The sequence below is a fragment of the Eumetopias jubatus genome, unplaced genomic scaffold (genome assembly GCF_037043125.1).
Source record: "Eumetopias jubatus isolate StellerSeaLion01/CBP00866 unplaced genomic scaffold, mEumJub1_p1.0 scaffold_3, whole genome shotgun sequence".
NCBI lineage: Eukaryota > Metazoa > Chordata > Mammalia > Carnivora > Otariidae > Eumetopias > Eumetopias jubatus.
In genome coordinates this window covers 190,290,421-190,310,249 of record NW_028274809.1, presented here as the reverse complement: position 1 = coordinate 190,310,249, position 19,829 = coordinate 190,290,421, and the positions used below count along the sequence as shown (strand labels likewise).

Sequence of the window (19,829 nt, the reverse complement as noted above, 5' to 3'; positions counted from 1 at the left end):
ATGCTCTAAGAAGTACTTACTTTATATCTGTCTCTATAGTGTCGATGTGAACAAATTCTTTTTGAAACATGTAAGATATTCATAATCGCAAATGCTTTGTTTCCTACCCTAACACATATTACTTTATGGTTTACGAGTATGCACTGAATTCTTATTTGCTTATTTTTAAAGATTTATTTATTTCAGAGAGGGAGAGAGATCGTGCCTGTGTGGGGGGGGGTGGGGCAGAGGGAGAGGGAGAGAGTCTCAAGCAGACTCCCCACTGAGCACAGAGCGGGACGCGGGGCTCGATCTCATGAGCCCGAGATCATGACCTGAGCCAAAACCAAGAGTCGGAGGCTCGACTGGCTATACCACCCAGGCGCCCCTGCACTGAATCTTTAAAATGGCATTTAGGTACATGGAGAGAAACCAAAATATGAGTGGTGTTAACCAAACTCAATCAAAAGGCCAGGCAGAAGGCACGAAGTTTTTTTTATTTGGTGATTCAAGTTAGCAGCAACACTAGGACAATGACTCACCTCCTAGATCAGGACTCCTGCTCGGCCTATACTTTTTAATTATAATATTGTAAAACACAGTAAGTTGCAAAACATACTTGATTTTAACCAGAAAGCCAAAGTTGTGGTCATCAGAGTTTTAAACAAAGTTTAATCTTAGACACAAAATACAAATCATCTCTTGTTTTGTTTTGAAAAGCATATTCTTAAACACATTTCAATGTGGACTGGAGAAAATGAGTGTAGACCAGGGTCTATTTTTTTCCCCCTACGGTTTAAACTAGAGAAGGAAACTGTTTAATGAAGTAAACTCTTTAAACCGATGACATTTACAAAAAAGGCAAGCAGAACAAGGGAGATTGATGTTCTAAAGACGCATTTGTGAATACGATTCTCGATTAGATGGAAAGGAGGGTGATGTCTCTGGCATACCCTCAGCCATGTAACAAGCACACGGCACCGAACACCCTTCAGGACGCCAAGAACTTTAATGAAACCTCAATTTTTGTAAAGCTAATAACATGAGTACGTTTTAAAGGCTGGGATAATAGCAGCAGTTTAAAACAGAAGACTAGGAAATAAAGGGCAAATAGATTCCATTATTATAAATGTATTCATTAACTTCTAGCGGAGACTTTATTTTTACATACGAACAATTAGAGCTATTTTTTCACTTCATGCTCGTGTGTGTAAGAATCGGAATTACCCCCCGGTAAAGTTTCTGAAGTGACTGAAATTAGCTAGAAAAAAATACATGTTAGGTATAGACACACAACAGAATGACGTCCCTCCTGTGAAAAGTATCTGGTGGGCCATCAGGTGATATAATCTTACAGATAAAAACTGCAGACTTGAAGTAAACCAGAAGAATTTAAATAGTACCTGTATTTTAAGTCCAACTGCTTAATATATTTCCATGTAAGCTTTTAATTACTTTTTCATATGTCCAATGCAAGATTTCTATCCTTTTGTTTTGTTTTGTTCTACTTTCCACAATGTTAACTGCAAGAGGAGAGGGGCATACTTAACCTAAAGAGAAAGGCTGGATCCTGAGATTCCCCAAGAATGTCCTCATGTCCCACAGACAGGGACACTTAGTTCCGCAGTCGATAATGGAATGCTGTTTTGGAAGAAATGATTTTTGTCCCCTTGCAACCTGTGCTCCGTCCAGGTCAAGAAGCCATGACTAAGTCGTTCAACATGGCATTACAGTGAGAACCTTACTTCTAGCTTTCCCTAAACGGGCCCTAGTTCTTGTAATTCACATGACACCCTTTGGCTGTGGTTGTCTGTTAAATTTCCTGTTTTGGTCTAGTTTCAGCAAATGAAAACAAGTAGCTCCCAGAAAAGGCTATGGTAACTACTGTTTTTCTTCCTTTTGGTATTTCCAGTTAAGTATCTTCTCCTTAGAGGTACAGAGAAAGGAAGGAACACAGCCACAAACAAGGTGTAAGTAGGTCACAGAAGCTTCAATGCACCAAAAAACGTGCCGTCCCCATCTCGTGATATTTTAGCGTCCTCACGTGGTATTGCAAGCTGGAGCTCATCTCCTTCTTCCAGCTTTGCGATGCCTGGAAAACAATGATTTACAGGGACTTTAAGTGGTTGTACAATGCGGGAGGCAGGCAAGTTGGGGGGGATGCATTAAATAAAACGATGTTATTTTGGAAAAATGTTAACATAGGCATTCACACTTCAAGTGACACCAGCGGACTTCTAGTCCAGTTACTATTCTACCAGCCTAAAAACAAAAACAAAAAAAGCTAAAGCAAATGACCAGAAAGATTTACAACAGATATAAATGTATTTATCACCTACTGTCTATAAAATGGAGACTCTGAACGGAAACCAATGTCTTATTTGAAGAAAAAAAAGTTAAGTAAATCATAGCACATCCCTTGTTGGGATATTTTCTGGTTAAAAGTGGTTTTGCTTCATTTTATTGACAAAATGGTTTATAATAGTGTTTAAAATGTTAAATAAAAATACAAAATAGAAATACAAAAAAAGGATGTTAAATAAAATAAAAAATAGAAATACAAAAAATAAGGATGTTAAATAAAAATACAAAATAAGTACACACACACTAGGCAGTATGTATATACCACATAGACACTGCATAAATACACACTTAAATGTGCATATAAAATGTGTATATTACTAAGAATAAAAAACAAAACACCACGTATTAGCAAAGCCCATCTGTTAACATAGTTTTTCTCTGGAGTCCAGACCACGGGGTTAGGAGTCATTTGGATTATTTTTTATAGCCTTCTATGTTTCCATGTGTCCCTAAAGGACCATATTTGTCCTCATAATCAAAAGCAATAAAATACTTAGCTTCTCAAAACTGACCAATAAATCTTTATGTGCCTAATTTACAATGATGTGTTCTGTGATTCAGGAACACAGAATACAATTCAGGAACTACACTCGGTACATCAGTAGGGACCCCATTTTCAAAGACAAACATGAAGGGAAAGAAAGGACAATCAGGGGAGAAGAAGCAAAGAAACTAACAAAATAATATCGAAGTTAATACTTTCAACCAACAATTTAAAAAGTAGTTGCATTTTCGTGAAGATGCCGTGAAAATGTATTTACACGACTATATTACATATGTTAACATCCATCCTCAAGCCCAAAGCACCCAGATCTCCTCAGGCAACAGCCAGTCAGTCTTTATTTATCAAAACTTACGATGTACCAGACACCTTTCTAGACACGCACAGGGCTGTGATCAGAATGACAAAAGATTCTGTCTCCAAGGGTCTTGGTTTATTTTTGTAATGGACTAAGACAGACAACAAACAAAAGAACATAGTTTTCAGGTATCGTGAAGGGTAATGTGCACACGTTTTAGGATTAGCAAAGCATTTGATGACTACATGAAAAAATATAGACTGGAATTTACTTGTTGAATAAATCAGTTGTTATCATAAAGACTGAAGAGAATCTAGTATTTTGACAAAGGCTATCGATCACGGAGCATTAAGTAATACTAACTCTCAAAATAAAGTCAGTGTGAACCGACGATTTTCAAGTAGGTTCTGTTTGAAACTCTTAACACTGAGTTTTTGGCTATTTCAATTCTTCCAGATTACAGCAATCAGCTGTAACCTCTAAAACAGACACTCGATTTGTTAGAGAAATAGTGAGTAAGGTCCAGCTTTGCATAAGGGCAATGCTTGGTGTTATGCTGGGCTCCTCAAATGGACCATTTGCATTTTCTTCCAGGTTATTATGTACGGGAGCACTGCATGCTCTTATGTACTAATAATTAGGTAGCCTTTAATGGTTTTAAGCAGACTGGCGCTAGAGCAGATGAGAATTGCAAACCTGGAATGTCCTGGAGAACGGTTCTCATACCTAACACTAAGCTACGGCACTGAAACACAGATTTCAGGTCTAGTGAATTAGTCTTAAAAGGCGAGGCCCCTGGGAAGTGTGGCCGAGAGCATGAACACGGAGGGGCAATGACCAGCACGGCCCCTGTAAGTACTGCTGAGTCTGGACTCAGTACAGACGGGGGCAGCCGCGCTGTTCTGTGGGTTTTCTGCAACGCCAGGATACTGGTTATTGCTGTGTGCAGGGGAACATCTCTTTATGAAAATGAGGGCGTTTCAATTCAACACACTTCCTCATTATCCCCTTACAGCTGTTCATGGCCACGGGTCCACAGTGACAATCGTCTCCGATTTTCCTTCCTTCCTGATTGAGTGATTGTGCACTTGGTAGCAAACGCCTTCAAAACTTAGGGTTTCGGAGGAGGCGGCCAGGCCCCATGCCTGTGTTTCAGGGAACTGTCTGGAACTGAAGACATTCCCCAGGGTTCTCAATGGATTTGTCAAAGTCACCAGACAGGAATAAATGTGCTAGAGGCAAATATGGTTTTTTTCCCCCCTAACACCAGCTTTGATGAATTTACCCTCAAAATAAAATAAAGACTATGTTGGCAATTATAGCCCAAAGAGCTGAAGTGAACAAAGCCCTCCCTTTCTCCTTCTCTTCTCTCCGCAACTTCACTGACCCTGAGCCGAAGGAGCCTTGCTCCTGCTCGTTTCCATCTCAAGGTCACCTGTCCGGTCCTTGTGCACCAGACGTCACCTGAAGGAGAAGGCGAGAAAGCCTCTGGGCAACCTGACTGGACGCTCGATCCAGTCAAGGGCATGTCTTCAGCAGCACGTAAAACAAAAACACAAACAAAAAAGCTTTGGGGGCTCACACTCTGGGGTCGGACCGGTTGGTGTGATCCAAGTTCTGGAACTTGGAAGCTGTGCCATCTGGAACAAGGTGTGCTACCTCTCTGTGCCTCGGATGCCGCCTCCCTTAAACAGGGGGATCATACGAAGGAGCCCAGGTCAGGTACAGACTAGGATGCCTGGCACATGGCAGTCATTCCCTGTGTTCTTACACGGTATTATCTACCGAAGAACGATAAAACCATTAGTCATGATTTTATCCGTTTCGACTCAAACGAACTAGCTCATCCTTCCAGAGAATAAACACCACGCGGTATATCGAGGAATGTCTTTCTGTCTATTTATACAGAACTGTTATTTACCAGCTGAATAACAGGAATTATTGGGTAGTGTTTCAGGCATATTTTGAATACATCGGAACAAAGTCACCAGACTCAATTCGTCCCCAAAGACGTGGACTTTTTTCCTCTGTATTAGGTGTCCCATGGCAAAGGTGTTATCGGTGTATAAAACCTGGGGAACAAACAAAGATGCTGGTCAGAAGGGAGCAGGGCAACGAGACCCAGGACAGAGGGAGCAGTGGGGGGAACCTACCTGACCGTATATAAAGAAGTAACCGGTTTCTTTCACCACTATTTTATTTTCCTTCTCCTCCAAGGCTCTTCCTCTTTTAAAGCTCAGCAGCCACGGAACGAACGTGTATGCTCCTGTGACAAAGACAGAAGGCTTGAGAGAAGAGCAGTTTTTCACCTCTGCTCAGTGGCTAAACCCGAGTCTGAAACTTAGGGAATTTCATCTTCAAAAAAAGAGGCAGAGGAGACCAATCAGGACGCTCCACTGGTGTTTCAGCCGTGGTTCGCACATGACCCCCCGCGCCCCTCGGGGACCCGAGGGCAAGCACGTCCTAAGAAATGTCTGTGTTTTCTTCGAGTCTTGTGTGCGTTTCAGCCATGTTCACCAGAAAGCCTGGTCTGCATAGGACCAAATGGACCAAATGTCTCTGAATGACGGAGATTTTCTGGTTTTCCTTTGGTTCCCGGATAGGAGGGAGTTAGGATGGGGACAGTTTAGCGAAGGGCACGGGGGAAGGAGGGGAAGGAGGGGAAGAAGCCCCCTCCCCAGAAGGCACCAGAATAACGCTTAGGGGCAGCGAGGGAGTGACCAAGACACTGTCTCTACTGGACAGGGTCAAGGAACTCGGCAGGACTCGTCTGTGACATTCAAGTTGAAGCCGTTACTGGTCAGCACACAAATTCTCCTCTGTGACCCCTCAGATGCCCCTGGGGAGTGACGGGGGAGCTGCCGAGCGCATGAGCCCGAGGAAGGGGGCACAGAACTGCTGGTGGTTACAGAAATGGGTGGGCAGGAGGGGACCCAGTCTCCGCGCCGAACACATACTCTGGGACAAACACCCGTGAGGAAGGTTATATACTCCTCTCCCGTGAATTCACAGCGTTAAATTCACTGGATTTCTCACCATCGTGTAAAAATACTGGAGTAAACGGTGAACCCTGAGGCTAGGTTAAGAACGCAGGAGTTATAAATAAAATGGCATAAACCAAGTGAAAAGATTAGGGAAGTGGTAATATAAGGAGAGAATAGTGAAATGAAACTGTGGTCTAAAATAGTCTAAAAAATGTTCCCTTATAATTGGTAGTGCTGGACCACACGTGTCCCCAGGCTTCACCTTGGTCATAGCAAAAAGGGAAATAATAGAACTCAGGACAATATGCCACAAGCTCAGAGCAGAACAACTTGTCCTGGACTGAGTTTAAAGAACAATTTCCCTGTGGATTTTTGCAACGGGGGTAGCACTGTAGGATGTGGTGGTTGGTGATGCTTTCAGACTCATGAATACAACTGCTGAAGGAACGTGCCTGCTTCAGCTCGCTCCCCCAAGGCAAACCCATCACGTCTGAACCTTTTCTGAATAGGACTGAGGGAAGAGTATAAGACAAGACCCCCTATTTTCAGGACGCTTCGGAGAAGTAAAGGACCCGAGGACACTGTGAATCTGAGTTCCGTCCCCTACAGCAGCCCTCCAAGTCGGCAAGTCCATAGGCGGAGGGCGGGTGGCTGTGAGGGAGACCACGAAAGGAACCACGGGTGCCTGTGGACACAAGGCTCCCTTCCCGCCTCTTGGGTGCTCTCAGGACGCACCTCCGTCTCCTATGGGGAGGCGGGCCCCCCCAGGATTCGGCAGGCCTGATCACCCAGCTCTGCTGGATGAAAGCCCCCGGGGCCACGCTGCAAGGGGACAGTCCCTGGAGGAAAGGTCTCCTCAGTGACAAGTCACAGAGGCAAGCTCATGATCCGTCATCTGACATTTGTTTAAAGGAGATCATGTGCTCAAGGCACTTTTAAATGAAGAGTGACCAAAATATGAGGAAGAATGACTTATCGTGTTATTATTACTGTAAAACACAATTGATAAGGAAAGAGGGCCGCTCCCGTGCTCGTGAGGACACTGGCCGGATGCTCTGACCCAGGCGTGCCTTTTCTCCCTTCCAAACAGCACACGTCTGAGATTCGGACCTCTCCGGGTCCAGGCACCCCCGAAGTCTAGTCGTCTGCTATTTCCCAGGGCCTGAAATGATGGCTGGCCGACGGCAGACTGAATAGTCACTGAATTAACTACCTCAACTTTAAACATAAACAAATTCAAAGTGGGGGTGTCCTATGTAGTTGCCCACAAACATCTCATTGTGTTTCAAAAGCTTCGTATTATTTATTAATTTATTTTTAAAAGCATTTTATGAGCTGGTTGCTGGAACTGTGCGAGATGGAACATCACCACAGAGGTAGTATGTACTCTCAAGGTAAAGGAAAACGCACGTTTCCAAAACTGCTTGCTTATATTCTGGCTGGAGATGTTTATTGACTAAACTTTTTTTTTTCAATACCTTAAGTCGATTTCCTATTTCTTTACACCATACGCACATCTATAGAATTAGTGAGCTGGTTTTTACCAAATTTCACTGCTGCATTGTCAGAATAGAAAGAAAAACAAGTAGTTACTAGGCATATATTCTTTTGTTCTCTTGACATTTTCTTTTGGCATTTCGTCCTATCTTGCTGGAAATATTCTTACTAGAGACAGTCCATCGTTACTGGTTTTTATGTACTGTCTGTATTTCTGCCCCCTGCACATACACGTTACACACACGCGCGTGCGCGCACATGTACGTGCGTGCATGCGCCCACAAGTTACACTGCATGAGGTCAAATGCCAAGAACACAGCCCTATACAGCATCTGTGCTCAGTGAGTATGTGCTGAGTGAATCTTAAATCGACGAAACAATACATTAAAAGCTAAAGTAATTATAAACTTAAGCATAAATATTATAACATGTTTCTACATCTTAAAACTTACTTAGATTTTTAGCACGCTAATTAGACTATGGATAAATGCTGACAAGAAAATACGCATGAAGTGCCTATTCCATAGGATGCTTTTCTAAACTAGAACGCATCACCACCAATAAATACTTGAGAATTTGTAAGTAAACTCCAAGAGTATTACTGCTTATCTTTGTTAGTCCACAGCTAAAACACAGATGTGCTGCAGTGTATAAAGCCCGAATTTCCCAGCTCCACTGAGCTGTAAATACTTGATGCATTTAAATGTTTCTGAAAACTACAATAATATGTGAAATTAAATCAACAGAATGCCAGTACTAACGTGAAAATAATTTACATGTATACTTGAAAGTGTCTGCTCTTAAAAAGAGTAGCTCTTTCCTGATCTGACTTATGTGAAAACATAAACTTTCTGTTGACAACATTTTATAGAAAAATCAGATAATGACGAGCACTGGGTGTTATATGCAACTAACGAATCACTGAACACTACATCAAAAACTAATGATGTAAATTGAATATAAATTTTAAAAATTGAAAAAAAATAAAATGCCCAATTAAATCTTGAACCAAAAAAAAAAAAAAAGAAAGAAAGAAAACTCAGATATATTTCATTAATACTTGTTTTCTATTCTACTTTATGGATAGATTTCCTTGCAAACATTCATACTTCCGGTGTTACCTCCCTCAGTAACTGAAAACTCACTACAGAGAGCAATGGTCAATCACAGCTATCGTACTATTGTATTTGGTTGCTTCTCTTGATTTTTTAATCTTATCATCACACAGCTGTTGGAAATAGTTTTAGGGGATAAGATATTGATAATGCTTTTTTAAAAGGCGGATTATATTAACCAACTCAAGAAGCAATAATTTCTTGTATAAAACAAGTGCTGTTTGGCATGGAGATCCACAGTTATGACAGGTTTGATTCTGTAGCTGGGGCAGAACAGGGGGATCAGGAGGGAGCACAGGCAGCCAGGCAGGGCCATGGGGGCTGAGCCATACAAAGGGCCTTCGGAAGCCCCTGCTGGGCTGTGAGCAGGGACAGAAATGATTATTCTGCTTTAGAAATGTCACTCTGTGGCTACCAGACAAGAATGGGGGCCAAGGAAACCAGCCAAGGGGAGAGATGATGGGGTTCTGTAAGAGGATGGTGAGACGGGCATGAAGGGGGATAGATTAATTCAGGTTATGTTCATGGGGAATAACTGATAGAGTTTGAGAGTGATGTACTGAGTCAGAGCGACCAGTCAAGAATGTCATTCTTGACTCCAAAATTCTGCCTGAAACAACCGGGGACACAATCATCACACTCACTGAAATAGGAGGAAATTTGGGGACAAGTCCTACAGTCCAGGCTGAGATTCCACCAAGTTGTAAAGAAAGAGGTGTTAAATAGACAGGGGGGTATGTAGGCTTGGAGCTAAGTGGTTTGGGCTAAAGATCTACACTTAAACCATCAGCACATACATGATAAGGGACAACATAGGAGTATTTAAGAATGCCAAAGAAATAAGAAGAAAGAAAAGAGAATAAGACTACATCAGAGGACTGAAGAACATCTATACTGGGGAGATACATTATAGAGTAATTTGCAAAGAAATTTAAAAAGAAGTGGCCAAAAGAGTAAGGAAATGATTAGAGAAATAACCCAAGGGCAGCATATATTTCAAGAAGGGAGTTATCAAGTGTCAAATTCTATTGGGAGAGTAAAAGTAAATTTCATTATTGCCTGTACGAAATAATTAGATGGCAAGGCAGAAATAAACAAGAGACTTCGCTATCAACACGACTGTGGAAATAACGTCTGTCCTTTTTTACCTCCTGTTCGGTCGTGTGAAAGAGGCAGACAGATGCACGTTCTCCAGAGTAGCTGTACGGGCTGCCAAAAGCCCCTGGGATCACACTGGGGCTGGGTGTGGGAAGCCAGGAAAACAGTGACAGGTCCGTCCTGACAGGGGCCAACTTCACAAAGAGCCAGCAAAAATCAACTCCCTAACGGTGAAGAAACCCTCATGTGCCCACAGAAATCTCTGACAAGCTCACAGTCCAGGAAATGTCCATGTTGGCTAAAAGAACGTGGAAGACGAGGAGGAAAAAAATCATTGAAATGAAAATAAAAGTTTCAGAATGGGAAACAGGTTTTGCACAAAACAAAGTAAGGTGGAAAGAGTTTAGAATTTGAAAAAAAAAATAGAGAGAGAACTATCGAATATATAGGACCTGTAAGACAGGTCAAGAATTACCAGCATACACGTCATTGGAACCCTGGTAGACAAAACCAGCACAACAAAAAGTCAAGCAGAGCAACCACAGACAGGGAAGCGTGCCCTGGGCCAGGGAAGTCAATTCCATATAGCTTCATTAGTTTTGTGTTGCTGCTGCAACAAATTACCACAAACTCAGTGGCTTAAAACAACACACATTTACTATCTCATGGTTCTAAACATGAGAAGTCTCACTGGGCAAAAACCAAGGTGTTGGCAAGTCTGTGTTCTTTCTGGAAGCTGCCAAGCCCATCCCTTGCCTTTTGCTGGCTCCTACAGTCTGCCTGCTTTCCTTGGTTCCTGGCCTCCTCCATCTTCCCAGGCACTGGTTGCATCATTCCCAACTTCACTTTCATCCTCACATCACCTCTCTCACTCGGACCCAACCACTCACTCTGTAAGGACGCTTGTCATTACCCTGGGCTCACCCAGATCAGCCAGGGTAGTTGCCCCACATTTCTTATCCTAATCACATCTGCAAAGTGCCCTTTCCCATGTGACCTACAATACTCACAAGTCTCAGGGATGAGGTTGTAGACGTCTTTGGGAGCTGTTATGCTACCTACCACAGCAGTCAACCCTGAGATACAGAGCAAAATAAATACTGACTTCTTAAGGTAAATAAACAATTCTTTATATAATCAGGCAAGAAAGTCAAGCCACTCATAAGAAGAAAAATTTATCTTACCTTAGTTCTCTTCAAAGTGCATTTAATGCCAAAGAAGAGTGGAGAAATTCCTACAACTCAAGTAAAGAAAGGGGAAATGGGATTTTGCATCTAGCCATCTGTCCTTAAAGTATAGAAACTACAAAGATAAAGTTTTATCAATGCAAAAACTTAGTGACCATTTTTCTCATGAGCCCATTTTGAGTAAACTAGTCAAGAATGAAATTCAGGAAATTAAGACATGAATGAGGAAAGCACAGTAAAAGCACTTGCAATGGGTATTGAATATATTTATCTGTAAAACCAAGCAAGACCAAAGCACATAAAGAGAATGGTTTGAAAGAAAAGAAGGGAACAGTTTTATGTCATGACAATGTAGAAATTATAAAATTTACAAATACAGAGAAGTAGAGGAGGAAAAATATTGACAATGGCCTCATTTGTAATACCTAGGGCTCCAAGGCTGTGTATTAAAGTTGATAGATAAGGAACAGAAACATAAATATTTTAACAGTACATACATAAACATTTAGAAATATATTAGCACCCAAAAAGTGTACAGTGGGGGGCAAGAAGAATACAGAGAATTAAGAGGAATCATATTAATTTTATTCTAGCCTAGAGTGGTCAGTAGATATTCCCTAAAGAGGTAATTATAGATGTCAGAGTGATGTCACGGAAAATGGCGAAGTAAAAAGCTTATAGAATAAGTTCCTCCACCAAAATAGCACTTAAGCTGGCAAAACTTACCGAATCAACATCTTTGAATATATGAAATCTAATAAAAAAACTTACAGCAACCAAGAGAGTACTTAATAAAAAAAGAAAAAGACTGTTAAATTTCAGTAAGGAAGTATTCGATTTTTGCTTCCTCACTTACCATCCCCCATTCTCCAGCATGGCAGCAGCTATGGACATGATGGCCTGGGTTCCAGGCGGTGCCTTGCTGGTGCTGGTGGGTATAATACTTACTTTGTTCCCAAATCACTGTGGCTATGCATTTTGACCTGTCTGGAGATTTTTTTTTTCATTTTTAAAAAAATATTTATTTATTTATTTTAGAGAGAGAGCGAGAGTGGGGGAGGGGGAGAGGGAGTCTTAAGCAGACTCTGCGCTAAGCGCAGAGCCCGATGTGGAACTTGATCCCACGACCCCGAGGTCACAACCCGAGCGGAACTACGAGTTCCATGCTTAACTGATTGCACCCCCCCAGGCGCTCCTGTCTGGAGATTTCTTTCAGATAGGAGCAGATCCCCAGGCTGGAGTCAACCAAAAACTTTAAAGATGTACACTACCTGCAGCTTCTGGAAGAAGGGACAACAGACTGACAAAAGCACACAAAACAAACAGAAAATTATGGCCCCTTCACAGAAAAAAAAAAAAAGAAATTGGCAGAAACCATTTCTGAGGAAACCTGGACATTGAACTTACTAGACAAAGATTTATATCTTTTAAATATGCTCCTTAAACCACAAAGAACCTAAGAAAACTAGGAGAATTATGTATATACAAACAGACACTATCAGTAAACAGATAAAAACATTTTGTTAAAAAAGGAACCAAATAGAACTTGTGAGCTAAAAAGTAAAATAGCTAAATTAAAAAATTCAGTAGAGAGGTTACAGAGCAAATTAAGCAGGCAGAAGGCAGAATCCACAAATTTGAAAATAGAACAATTAAAATTATCCAGTCTGAGGAGCAGAAAGAAAAGAAATGAAAGGAAGTGAACCAAACATAGGGGACCCTCAATCAGACTAACATTTGCATTATGGGAGTCCCAGAAGGAGCAGAGAAAGGAGCAGAAAGAGTATTTGAAGATATAAGGGCCAAACTCTTCTTAACTTTGAAGAAAGAATGCATCTACACATCCAGGAAGCTGAATGAATTCTAAAAAGGATAAACTCAGGGACGCCTGGGTAGCTCAGTCAGTTAAGCGTCTGCCTTTGGCTCAGGTCATGATCTCAGGGTCCTGGGATCGAGTCCTGCATTGGGCTCCTTGCTCAGTGGGGAGCCTGCTTCTCCCTCTGCCACTCCCCCTGCTTGTGCTCTCTCTCTCTGACGAATAAATAAATAAAATCTTTAAAAAAATAAAAAGGATAAACTCAAAGAGATCCATACCAAGGTGAATTATAATTAAGTGGTTGAAAGAAAGGACAAGGAGAAAATCTTGAAAGCAGCAGGAGAGAAGCAATTCTGCCAGTACAAGGGATGCTCAATAATATTAACAGTTGATTTCTCACTTGAAACCGTGTAGACAAAGGACAGTGGGATGAATGAAGGATTATGTCAGCAAGGTGCAGCGTACTAAACCTTACACATCATCCCTCCCAGAAACATTGATTTAACAATACCTTGAAAATGCCAAAAACCTTGAAAAAAAATTCAGAATCCAGCTAAGAAGTAGAAGCTAAGTAGTAAAGCACAGACTCAGAAGCAGTCACATTTATATAGGTAAGAGGAACAATTTCAACTTATTCACATCAGTCCCTCCCCCAGACAGGCCTCGGTCAGCACCAAAAAGACAGCCTCTGTCTGTGATGTCCCCCATGGAGGGATGGTGAGATCTGAGTGTGCACCTGGCCACATGGCCTCTCAGAGTGCCTTCTGTGCGGCTGGTTTCCATCTCACCCCATACTTTGTGCTGAACAACCGAAAGAGCTTGGTCCCTGTGACAGTTAGAAACAAAGAAAAGGGGAGGACATTTTTTTATAGCCAGTAGTTTGTTTTGTTTTGTTTTGCACGATTGAGGAAAAGCAGAGAACAGATTCTTTTCCTCCAGGAGGGGAGGGAGGAAGCAAAGGGGGCCTTGCTCCTGGAGGCCTTACAGTGGCTAATATCAAGCACTGCTGACCAGTAAAATTGTATCCCAGTCAAAATCAGTCCATGAGGAGTAGGAGAGTTAGCTTCATAGGCAACAAAGCAGCTCCGCAAGGAACGTGAAGAATCAAGAAAATCCAACACAATCAAAGGGATAAAACAAATCTCCAGTAAACCTGAAAGAAATGGCTATAATGAGTATAGATCACTCTGAAATCTAGTATAAAAGTAAAAGACGAAAGTATTAAAAGAATTATAACTACAGTAGTTTGTTAATAGACACATTATAAAAACATGTAAATCAAAGTTAAGTTATCAGCTTAAAACAGACTACTATAACTAAGTTGCTCTATGTAAGTGTCATGGTAAACACAAATTTAAAAACCTGTAGTAGATACCCAAAATACACACAGAAAGGAATCAAAACATATCAGTACACAAAATAATCAAGCCACAAAGGAAGACACCAAGAGAGGAAGAAAGAACAAAGAAACTATAAAGCAGCCAGAAAACAATTAACAAAAGGAAAATAATAAGTCTTATCAATAATTACTTTAAATGTAAATGGATTAAATTCCCCAATCAAAAGGCATAGAGTGGCTGAATGAATTGAAAGAAAAACGAAATGCAACCATATTCTGCCTACAAAAAACTCACTTCAGCATTAAGGACACACATAGTGAAAGGCTGGAAAATAGTATTTCATCCAAATGGTAAACAAAAGAGATAAGAAGTAGCTATTCTTACATTAAACAAAATAGACTTCAAGTAAAAAAATGTCACAAGGGACAAAGAAGTTATTATATGATGACAAGTGGATTGATTCATCAAAAGGATATAACAAATGTATACATTCATATATATATATGTGTGTGTGTATGTATATATACATATGTATATATATATACATACACACACACTCAACATTGGAGCCCCTAAATGTATACAGAAAATATTAACAGATTTGAAGGGAGAAATAGACAGCAAGACAATAAGAGTAGGAGAATTAAATACCTACCTTCAATAATGGATAAGTCATCCAAAAGAGAATCAATAAGGAAATAGTGTGCTTGAACAACACTACAGACCAGATATACATGCATACAGATATACATGGAATATTCTATCCTACAGTATCAGAATATGCGTTCTTCCTAACTGCACAAAGAAAATTCTCCAGGATAAATAAAATGTTAGGGCACAACTAATGAATCATTGAACACTACATCAAAAACTAATGATGTATTTTAAGTTGGCTAATTGAACATAATAAAAAAGTGTTAGGGCACAAAATAAATCTGAACAGATTTAAGAAGACTGAAATCACATCAAGTATCTTTTCCAACCACAGTGACATGAAACTAGAAATCAGTAACAGGAGAAAAATAGGAAAATTCAAAACTACATGGAAATTAAGCAACACACTCCTCAACAACTAACGGGTCAAATGAAATTGAAAAGTAAATTTAAAAACATCGTGAGACAAGTGAAAATGGAAACACAACCTACCAGACCTTGCGGGATGCAGGCAAGTTGTGGTGCTAAAATATGCCCAGGCCCACTAACAGTTCCGTGCTGCTCAAGGCCTGCTGGCATCACCAGACTAACCTATGCATCCCAGGGGCAAAGCACGCAGATAAGCACCCCAAAGTCAGTGGAGAGCAGCCACCAACCAGGAAGATCACACACAATCCTCTGTGCAACTCACATTCACGATCAAGTAGCAGCTTCATCTTTCTTTGTGACGGACAGCATTTTTGTTTTGGCCAAATGTGTAAAACAAACTTTTCCTAAGTTATATTTTTAAAATTTTATCTTTGGTCCTTAAGGTCTTCTTCTGACTTCATTTTAATTCTTAGTAAACAGTCCGCTGCCTATTAAAGTTGCAAACATAAGACTCCAGAAAATGCAGAGCAATAAATAATAACAGAATTTCAAATAGTTTAGTACTTATGTTACATTTGGGATAATTAAAACCACTTAGAAAAATACAGATGCAAGACAGCACTCCTGGCACTCATTATAAAGGCCCATCCAAATTCATCCTTTGGGCTCCTTCTTGTTTCCCCATTTCCAGCCCCCAGCTTAACCCTCTGACACTTGTGAACTCCCTGTTCTGGTTTACAGCCCAGACATTCCTTAGCCCCCCTCCTGCTGGAGTTTTCCCCATAGCACTTAATTTTATCATTCTACATTTCACTTGTTCATTAGCTTTATTCCCGTTTCCCCTCATCAAAAGGTAAATTCCATGAAAGTGAGGAACAATACACATTTTATTCTTTGCTAAGCCCCACGGCCCACACAGTAAGTAGAACATTGTATGTCTTTAACCAATACATGCAAAATATAAAGCAATCATTTCACATTGGATTATCATAAAAGTGTTACATTCATTTGCACATATTTACTAATAATATAAAATCTTTATGGTACATTCAGTTTCATCTTCATCCTATTATGATTTCTAAAACCTAATGAAAAAATAAAACCTAATAAAATAGGGCAATTAATATTTGTGAAGATGATCTTGAGTCACTGAGAAGCCAAAATGATTTCTAAAAAATTAAAAAAAAACTGAATTTGGCTTAGTATTGATTTTATCAAATGCTAATTATTTTAAATCTCTAAGTATTCGTGTCTCTAAGGTAATTCTGTTTGTTAGATTATTACCTTAGCCTAAGTATTTATTCCCCGATCATTCTGAATAAATTGAAGTTTCTTATTTTACATCTGATTCTGAGAAGTTTGGAGGCAGACAGCTGATTTGAGATGAAGTCTGAATACAATCTTACAAGTGATTGAACTGTAAGTCGAAACGTTGCGGGAGATGATCTTATTACCTTTCCGTATGGTAGGTGTGTCACTGTCTGCAATCAGTTGCAAGCAGTCTTGAGTGACTGAAAAGCAAAAATACATCCTTTTAGTTACTTAAAGAGGAACCGTAAGGGAAGTAAGATGCCTGAACGCACCGCACAAAGCTACAGAGCTGTTCTTCCAGAAACACTGAACCAATTATGCTTCCTCCAGAGCCTGCTCATTGTTCTAAAACTGCTTTATGACATCTGCACACAGATTTTTATTATAAATTTAACTTAAAATATAGCATGGACTTGAAATTCTGTTTAGAGAAACTCTACGTGCTGTTGAAACACGGTAAGTGTATCATCCTGATAGTTCAACCTAACTTGCCTTAAGGCGTCATGCCTGGACAGAAAGCGAATTTAGTGATTATCATGTGTCTTTCAAGTCTGTCATACGTATAAGCCAAACTATCAGAATACTATAAAGTGATTTTTTGTTTTTAAAAAAAGCCTAACATTAAGCGGCGACTGGGTGGCTCAGTCGGTTGAGCGTCTGACTCTCGATTTGGGCTCAGGTCACGGTCTCAGGGTCGTGAGATCGAGCCGAGCATCAGGCTCCACGCCCAGCTTGGGATTCTTCCTCTCCCTCTGCCTCTGCCCCTTCCCGCCTCACCCCCACTCTCTCTCTATCAAAAAAAAAACAAAAACAAAAACAGAAACAAACAAAAAAAGCCAACATTAAATAGTAACTCACAGTTACTGCTAATACAATTACCCTTACTGAAAATAAAAACAATTGCTAACATTTACTGAGCAGATATAAATACAGGCAATCTCACAAAATTCCTCAAAACTACATACGGGAAACTAAGTCCTGGCAAGTGTAAACAGCTTGTTTCGGGGCCTGTGGCGGAAAGTGATGGGGCCAGAACTGAAGCCACGCCTATTTCACTCCAGAGCCAAAGTCAGGCTTTGGGTAAAATATTTTGGACCAAGAAGAGAAGAGAGAGAGAGCATCTTTAAAAATAAAATGGGAGATTTCCCTGAAACCGCATAATCAGTAAAGCTTCTGGGAAGCATCAATTTGCATCACATAACACATGTACGATATTCCAGATAGCATTCAAGGAAACAGAGAACTATTCTGTTAAGTAAGGACAGATGCCTCCAGGTGAAAGCAAAACGAGAACACTGTCTATGGGGAAAAGAGCAGTAAATATCCATGGAAAATATGACAAAGCAATTTAAGTGTGCCTATTTTAAATTAAGAAAATATTAGTCGAGATCTCTTATTATCTAGCAAGTATTTTATTCAGAGTTGAAGTAGTACTTTAAAAACATGCCTCTCTATGTTCACATTTTAAGAGTTTGACACAGTGAATTTCTGCTTCCCTTATTAATTGAAAACGTTCTGAGTTCTAATACTTATAGCATAGCACCTAATAACATGTAATAGTTACAAGCTATTCCCAAGCTGTGCAGACACACAGTCCTTCAAAGAATACTGCTGCAGGGAGTGAGCACATCAGAAAATCTGTTAAGAAGTTCCCCCTTGGTATTTCAAAGTGGGAATATAATGTTAAAAGCTGCAATTCTTGGGGCGCCTGGGTGGCTCAGTTGGTGAAGCGTAGGTCTTTGGCTCAGGTCATGATCCCAGGGTTCTGGGATCGAGCCCCGCGTGGGGCTCCCTACTCACTGGGGAGTCTGCTTCTCCCTCTGCCTCTGCCCCATACCCCCTGTTTGTGCATGTGCTTTCTCTCTCTCTCATACAAGATCTTTTTTAAAAAGCTGCAATTCCTTTATAACTCTGAAACTTTTCTAACATATTTTTACATTTATCTGATCATTTCAATAGGAGCAGAACATTCTGGACGACTCCGTGATTCTTTGGTTTATCTGCAAAACCACGATGGCCATGTCTGTGCCACAGGGAAAATGTGACTCATTAGTGCTGTTACTATGGCAGACCTTCTGCCACCAAAAATATGTAAAAGCATCATTAAGAGACAGAAGGGTCGTGAATAAGGACGGCGTGAAAGAAAGGAGAAACAAAACACCCACAGCAGAGAGAGAGTCTAAAGAGCGGGGGCAGTTATCTCAAGTAGCTCTACCAGCCCTACCTTAAACATGCTCCTATCCTTCCCACAAACACTTCTTGAGGAATTACTGCTCACAGGGCATCGTGATAAGCTCTGTGAGGGATGCAAGGCTCAAGCAGAGCATGGGAACCTCGAATCTTCCCTTCACACAGAAGAGGATGTTGACAAAAAGGTTAAATTTCCAAATGTTCCCTCTTTCCTGGGCTGTATGTGCACGTGCATACAGAGATTAAATGAGATAATGCATGTGGCATATTTAGAACTATTCCTGGCCCACAATACTTGCAAGATCAATCTTGGCTATTATAGTGGGAGGTGCTAGCATTATTGTTCTTCACAGTATTGAACCCAATAAACCGGGCACATAAAGGAAGGGCACTAGAAGGCTGTGAAGGCCAAATGAACTTGATAAAGAGAAACAAGAAAAACTGTAAGATGTTACTCACAATTTCAATGAACCCTTTCCTTGACCATTTACCCAACACCCCATAGGAGACTTACACATTCTATTTAGAGAAAGAGATTTCCCTAGAGTGAGCCTTGATACTACTAAACGGATAAGAAAACATCCAAATTTTAATCTCTGCAGTCCCACTGGAGTTGGCTACAACCTACATGTTAAAAAAAACAATAAATCTATTCCATCATGTAGTAGCAGAAATAAACTTTTAGAAGAAAATACACTACGTGGAGAAAAGTGTATTTCAAGAAATACTCTTCAGAAAGGAAAGTGGATTATTAAAATAAAAGTTCGATAATAGTGTTTGAATTATACTTGCTGAAGCCAGTGCTATTCATTAATTTTTCTTATTCCAGAGAAAGTCACTGGGCTTTTGAAGGAGTGTTGCTGGAAATAAGCTTGAGGACTGCCCACTCTGGCTTCATGAGATGCTGCTTAGGTCCCATCAACCTCAGCAGTGCTGTTTACCTCTTTCACTTTCTTCCGTTTTAGGAAATCTGATGTCCATTATCATCTTATCTCTAGTACAATCCTTTAAGACTTTCCGGTTCAACAGAGATCTGATCTTAAAGTATAGATTATTGCTCACAAAAAGTCAGTCAAGATAGCAACACTGCTTTTTCATATCTCCGAGTGGCATAGGCAGCCAGCC

General features: G+C 40.5%; 1 protein-coding gene across 1 annotated transcript in view; it reads right to left on the bottom strand.

The window, feature by feature from the left end:
- Positions 1-457: 457 nt before the first annotated feature.
- TNFSF13B (TNF superfamily member 13b) overlaps positions 458-19,829 on the bottom strand; it is a 32,942-nt gene continuing 13,570 nt past the window's right edge. Inside the window, exons 3-6 of the mRNA XM_028087380.2 lie at positions 16,658-16,714; positions 5,297-5,409; positions 5,065-5,215; positions 458-2,071 (exon numbers count right to left, since the gene is read on the bottom strand). Of these exons, the coding sequence (XP_027943181.1) occupies positions 1,959-2,071; positions 5,065-5,215; positions 5,297-5,409; positions 16,658-16,714 (434 nt within the window). The 3' untranslated portion in view covers positions 458-1,958. The remainder of the gene's footprint in view (positions 2,072-5,064; positions 5,216-5,296; positions 5,410-16,657; positions 16,715-19,829) is intronic.